The sequence below is a fragment of the Neoarius graeffei genome, chromosome 23 (assembly GCF_027579695.1).
Source record: "Neoarius graeffei isolate fNeoGra1 chromosome 23, fNeoGra1.pri, whole genome shotgun sequence".
Taxonomy (NCBI): Eukaryota; Metazoa; Chordata; class Actinopteri; order Siluriformes; family Ariidae; genus Neoarius; species Neoarius graeffei.
In genome coordinates this window covers 16,878,187-16,885,299 of record NC_083591.1, presented here as the reverse complement: position 1 = coordinate 16,885,299, position 7,113 = coordinate 16,878,187, and the positions used below count along the sequence as shown (strand labels likewise).

The 7,113-nt window shown below is 49.4% G+C and overlaps 1 protein-coding gene across 1 annotated transcript; it reads left to right on the top strand.

Moving 5' to 3' along the window:
* Window positions 1–1,004: 1,004 nt before the first annotated feature.
* LOC132871986 (general transcription factor II-I repeat domain-containing protein 2A-like) lies at window positions 1,005–2,699 on the top strand. The gene has a single exon (XM_060906638.1). It carries the CDS (start codon window positions 1,005–1,007, stop codon window positions 2,697–2,699), a length of 1,695 nt encoding a protein of 564 aa, XP_060762621.1.
* The last annotated feature ends 4,414 nt before the right edge of the window (window positions 2,700–7,113 follow it).

Below are 7,113 nucleotides of genomic sequence, written 5' to 3'. Positions count from 1 at the left end.
CATCAATGCGTGACCATGTCAGTGGGAAGGCACGGCCACGCTGCGATGCGCACCAATTCGTGAACATGTCGTGAACTACTCGTGAACTCGACGTGAGCTGTTCGTGAACTATTCGTGGCAGTTCGTGACAGTCGTGGCATGGCGCGCACTTCCACGCACTGGCACGCATCCTCCCGCATTGTCCCGACGAGTTCACGACGAGATCACGAACAGTTTGCGCATAGTTCACGACCCGGTCGCGAAATTTTGTCATGACCAAAATTTTGAACATTTCAAAATTCTCGTCCCGACATGGCACGCAGTCACGACGGGTTTATGCACACTTCACGCCAGTTTACGACTAGTTTGCGCACTGGCACGGCTCAAGTCGTGCCAATGCGTGCCACGGAATCGTGCAAGTGTCAGCCTTGCATTAGCTCTCACACACTTCTTACACTATCTATCTATCTATCTATCTATCTATCTATCTATCTATCTATCTATCTACAGCAGGGGTGCCCAATACGTCGATCGCGATCGACTGGTCGATCGCAGGGCCAATGAGAGTAGCTCACAGAACTCCGCAAGAAAAAAAACGGAAAAAAAAAACGCGCGTTTTCAGAAAAGCAATTCATCCTATCACATAATGATATTATAACGTGCCCGCTGATTGACGTGTAGACAGGCCAGTCTGCTGGCTGCTAAAAAGTTTGTTACACCATTACCATAACAACCATAACATATCTCATAGCCTACTACAGACAAGCGCCAGTTGTTGCTTGCTTTCCTTTTACCACTGCATTTTCGTTTTCGCTGTAGCTCGATTCGCTGTGTAGTAGCCTACAAAAAATGATTCAGAAATGAATGAGGGAGATAAACAAATAAAAAAATCGAAGACTTACCATTTCCATCAAGAATGGGAAGAGGACTTCTTGTTCACGATGTCACACTCGAAGTGTGTCTGTCTGATCTGTCAATCCAGCATTGCACTTCCAAAGAAAGGGAACGTAGAGAGACATTTTCGAATGGTTCATCGAACCTTTGATACTGACTTTCCTCCAAGCACTGAATTGAGAAAGAGAAAGGTGAGGGAGTTGAAGTCTCAGCTTCTTGGACAGCAGTCTCTTTTCACTCGGCCAACGTCGAAAGCCAAGGCCGCCACAGAGGCATCGTTCCGGGTGAGTCGCACGATCATTAGGCACAAAAAGTGTTTCCAGGATGGAGTTATGGTGAAGGAAGCCTTCATCGAGGCATCAGATGCGTTGTTTAAAGACTTTAAAAACAAAACGGAAATAATGTCTGCAGTCAAAGCTGTTCAATTGACAGGAAATACAGTGACCAGGCGATGCGAAATGATGGGCGACAACTTAGTACAGCAGCTTGCTAAGGACATTGACTGTTGCGAGTGCTTCTCGTTACAGATGGACGAATCTACTGACATCACAGACAAAGCCCAGTTGTGCATTTTTATTCGGATGGTTCATGATATGACTGCAAAAGAGGAACTTTTAGCAGTTCTGCATATGAACGCACACACACGGGGGGAGGACATTTTTCAGATATTCAAAAACTTTATCGACAAGACTAAGATTCCAGTGTGCAAGTTGGTGTCTATCACCACGGACGGGGCGCCAGCCATGACAGGCAGGCGTAATGGATTTGTTGCCAAATGCCGAGAGGATGAAGCGTTTCCTGACTTTCTAAGTTACCATTGTATCATACACCAACAAGCGTTGTGTGCGAAAATGTTGAACATGAAAGAGATCATGGACGTAGCAACAAAAGTGGCCTGTTCTATCCGTGCAAAATCTCTCCAAAGACGACTCTTCTGCTTGCAGCTTGAGGAGGCTGACAGCGACCACACAGGACTACTGCTTCACACAGACGTAAGGTGGTTGAGTAGGGGGAAATTCCTGCAACGATTTCGCGATCTCCTTCCCGAGATAAAGCAGTTCCTTCAGGAGAAAAAACATGCAGAATACGAGCAACTTAATGATGATCATTGGTTGCTTGATTTGGCGTTTTTAACGGATCTGTCAAACATGCTCAATGAGCTAAACGTGGAATTACAGGGCAAAGAGAAACTCGTGATCAATATGATAAGCACAGTGAATGCCTTCAAAGGAAAACTTAAACTGCTTTCTTCAAAGATCCAACGCAATGATCTGGGAAACTTTAGCAACCTTGCATCTGAGCTGAATAATCAAGGAAAGGACTCAACGGAGTTTGACAGTGCATGTTATGCAGAACAGATTGACACCGTCCTGTCAGACTTTGACAGGAGATTTCAAGACTTCGCTCTACTCGAGCCAGTTGCCATGTTCATGTGCTTCCCTTTTCAGGAGGATGCTGAGGTCGATGTCCTCGCTTCCAAAATCTCAACAATGTTTCAGCTCAGTTCTGCTGAAGTTGAGGATGAGATCTTGACACTGCAAGCAGACATTAACCTGAAGTCCAGGGCCAATGAACAGTTCTGGAGTTTGCTCACAGAAGAAAAGTATCCCAACATGAGAAAATGTGCAACATCTCTGACTGCAATGTTTGGGTCTACTTACTTGTGCGAGTCAGCCTTTTCACATATGAAAATTATAAAATCCAAATACCGCTCCACCCTGACCGACGATCATTTGGAGGCGTGTCTGAGACTGGCTATCAGTAGCTATATCCCGGACTATGCATCCCTTGTTGACTCCATCCAATGCAAGTCATCATCTGAATAAGGTAGCCTACTGACCACTGATGTGAACATGCCCCTGTGTATGCACAAAAAAAGACTACATGCATAAAGTTAATTGTCTGAAAGTTTCAATGTTTCAACAGTGAATTGTAGTGTGAGAGGGTGTGTAATGTAGGCCAATTGCCACTCTATGTATGTTAAAAAAAAGTCCTAGTTTTAAAAAAGTTCATTTTCAATGTGTGGACTTTGATCATAAATGTAGGCCTGAATTTTATGGGCAATGTAATGTGAACCTGCCACATGCAAAAAAAAAAAAAAGGCTACATGCAATGTACACAAAGTTAATTCATTGTCTGAAAGTTTCAGTTTGAACAGTGAGTTCTAGTATGAGAGTGTGTACTGTGGGCCAAATGCCTCTATCTATGTATGTATGTTAAAAGAAAATCGTAGTGTTAAAAAAAGTTACATTTCAATGTGTGGATTTTTTTTATCATAAATGTAGGCTACTAAATTGTATGAGCAATGTAATGTCACTGTGTATGAAATCACATGCTGATTAGTAGCCTCTATTGTGGATGTTACTGTTGTTATTTCCAGGGTTGGTATGGAAATAAAACTCAATCATAAATGAATTCAGCTTGTGATTTAAATGTGAAACCTTAGTGAAATAGCCCGTATGACACTGTGTTCATTTTGGTATTGTAAATTTAAAAAAGACACGTAATGTGCGTAGTTAGTAGATCATTCTGAGTCAGTCACTTAAAAGGTAGATCACCATTAAGAAAAGTGTGGGCACCCCTGATCTACAGCATTCATCCATCTACGGTATCTATCCATCCATCCATCCATTGACTTACCTGTCTGTCTGTCTACCACTCTCTCTGTCTATCTATCTACTCCATCCATCCATGTACTTTATCTATCTACAGCATCCATCCATCTATTCATCCACCTACAGTATCTATCTATCTATCTATCTATCTATCTATCTATCTATCTATCTATCTATCTATCTATCTATCTATCTATCTATAGCATCCATTCATCCATCCATTTATCTATCTACAGCATCCATCCATCCATCTACTCTAGCCACGGTATCTATCTCTACAGCATCCATCCAACCATCCATCCATCCATCCATCCATCCATCTACTCTAGCTATCTATCTACAGCATCCATCCACCTACAGCATCTATCTATCTATCTATCTATCTATCTATCTATCTATCTATCTATCTATCTATCTACAGCATCCATCCATCTATCTACAGCATCCATTCATCCATCTACAGCATCTATCTATCTATCTATCTATCTATCTATCTATCTATCTATCTATCTATCTATCTATCTATCTATCTATCTATTGCATCAATCCATCCATCCATTTATCTACAGCATCCATCCATCCATCCATCCATCCATCCATCCACCTAAAGTATTGTGGCAGCGGGGGCGTGGTCAAGCGCTGGTCTGTGACAGGAGGGTGGAGCCAGGGAAGGTGAGTGGCAGAATCGCTTCACCTGACTGTAATTAACCTGTGTTTGTGTGTTTTCCCAGTAACCGCTCCCTATTTAAGGAGGCAGAGAGAGAGGAGAAGGAGCGCAACCCGGGATCAGACGTGTGTGTGTGTGTGTGTGTGTGTGTGTGTGTGTGTGTGTGTGTGAATGAATGAGAGTACTTACACTGAAAAGTTGTAAAAATAAATCGCCTTGTCTGCCTCCAAACGTTGTCCTGCCGTCCTCTGTGCTCCACCCACACTCGATACGCGCTACAGTGGTGCCGAAACCCGGGATTAAGGTGGAGCACCAACACAGCAGCCCCATGGAATCCTCCCCGTTCGCGGACTTGGTCCACGCCCTCGCCACGGCTCAGCAGAGCCAGCACCAGGCACTTGTCACGCTCCGAAAGGAGCAGGAGCGCTGCTTTGAAGCCCTGGTGCTGGCCCAGCAGGAAGATCGAGAGGCGTTCCGGCATCTCCTCGCGTCGGCGGGGTCCACCAGCGCCCCGGCCACGGGTCCATCTCCCCTCACCTTGACCAAGATGGGCCCGCAGGATGACCCCGAGGCTTTCATCACATTGTTTTAGCAGGTCGCCGACGCCTGGGGGTGGCCGATGGAGCAGCGCGCGGCGCGCCTCCTCCCCCTCCTGACAGGAGAGGCGCAGCTGGCCGCACTACAGCTCCCCGCCGACCGCAGGCTGGCCTACGCCGACCTTCGCAGGGCTGTCCTCCAGCGCGTGGGGCGCACGCCAGAGCAGCAGCGCCAGCGCTTCCGCGCGCTGCGGATGGAGGAAGTCGGCAGCCCGTTCGCGTTCGGCCAGCAGCTCCGGGACGCCTGCTGGCGGTGGCTGAGGGCCGAAGATCGCGACGCCGAGGGAATCATCGACCAGGTGGCGCTGGAACAGTTTATCGCCCGCTTACCAGCTGGAACCGCGGAGTGGGTCTAGTGCCACCGCCCGGCGTCGCTGGATCAGGCCGTAGGACTGGCAGAGGATCATCTGGTGGCTGTTCCGGCGGCAGGACAGCGGACGACATCATCTTCTTTCTCCTCATCTCTCTCTCTTTCTCCCCCCCTCCTCCCGTGTCCCGTCCTCGCCCCATTCCCCCACCGCGGAGGCGGGGGCCGGTTCCACCCCAGCCGGCCCGCCGCACCCGTGGTGCCCTCCCGTTTCTCCCTTCTGTGTCTGTCTCTCCCCCCTCTCAGGTGAGTGAGCCCCAGAACACAGCTGCAGAGGGAAGGCCCGGGCCGGTTTGTTGGCGCTGCGGGGAACCGGGCCACCTGCAGCAACAGTGTGCAGCGATGGAAGTGGGGGCGGTGGTGCGGATCCCCGACACGCCAGAGGCTGCCCTCGATCGGGCCGGAGCGTATCGCATACCGGTAAGTGTACAAGGGGCTACATATCAGGCATTGGTGGATTCAGGTTGCAATCAGACCTCGATCCGCCAAAGCCTGGTGCAAGACGAGGCATTGGGGGGAGCACAAGGGGTGAAGGTGTTGTGTGTGCACGGGGATATTCACAGCTACCCGTTGGTGTCGGTCCACATACATTTCAGAGGGGAAAAATCGATAGTGAAGGCGGCGGTTAATCCTCGCCTTACCCACTCTTTGATCTTGGGGACTGATTGGCCGGGATTTCGGGGTTTAATGGCACGCCTAGTAAAGAGTGGGTCCTGCCGGTTAACAGGGGAAGGTCCCGGTGCTTTGGCTGGAGCTGCGGTCGCAGAGCCGTCTACGTCATCTCCGCGACAGAGTGAGGAGCCACCGGCCCCTCCTCTTTCTATTGGGGAATCCCTCGCGGATTTCCCACTGGAACAATCGCGATACGAGACTCTGCGACACGCGTTTGACCAAGTGAGAGTAATCGATGGTCAGACGCTCCAGCCGGGCGCCACCCCGTCCTTCCCCTATTTTTCCATTTTGAAGGATAGGTTATACCGAGTGACGCAGGACACTCAGACGAAAGAGCGAGTCACCCAATTGTTAATTCCAAAGAGCCGCCGGGAATTGGTATTTCAGGCGGCTCACTTTAATCCCATGGCTGGACACCTTGGGCAGGATAAGACACTCGCCCGGATAATGGCCCGATTCTATTGGCCGGGGATTCGCGGCGACGTCCGTAAGTGGTGTACGGCGTGCCGCGAATGCCAGTTAGTAAATCCAGCGGCCATTCCAAAAGCGCCCTTGCGCCCCCTACCATTAATCGAGACCCCGTTCGAAAGAATTGGGATGGATCTCGTCGGGCCATTAGATCGGTCAACACGAGGGTACCGCTGTATATTGGTTCTGGTGGACTATGCAACGCGATACCCGGAAGCGGTGCCTCTTCGCAATATCTCAGCACGCAGTATTGCGGAGGCCCTCTTCCACGTCATCTCCCGGGTTGGAATCCCAAAAGAGATTCTGACTGACCAAGGCACCTCGTTTATGTCACGAACACTGAGTGAACTGTATGGGCTACTGGGTATTAAGCCGATCCGCACCAGCGTTTATCACCCACAGACGGACGGTTTAGTTGAACGGTTCAATCGCACCCTCAAGAATATTATCAAAAAATTCGTAAGTGAGGACACACGTAACTGGGATAAGTGGCTCGAACCCTTGTTGTTTGCAAGGACCCTTTGAGGTCACACGGCAAGTCGGGGACGTCTACTATGAGGTTAGGCAAACGGACAGGGAGGGGGCACTACAGATCTACCACCTCAATCTGCTGAAACTCTGGAACGAGGAGGTCCCCGTGGCGTTGGTGTCGGTAGTTCCGGAGAAGGCGGAGCTGGGGCCAGAGATCCAAAAAGGGTCATTGGCATCACGTACCTCTCGAACATCTGAGGGCCGTCCTTAGGTCACTGAGGCGAGTGGGTCTCACAGCCAACCCGAGGAAGTGTGCGATTGGGTGGGTGGAAGTATGGTATCTGGGCTTCCACTTGGGCAACATGCAGGTGCGTCCCCAAATTA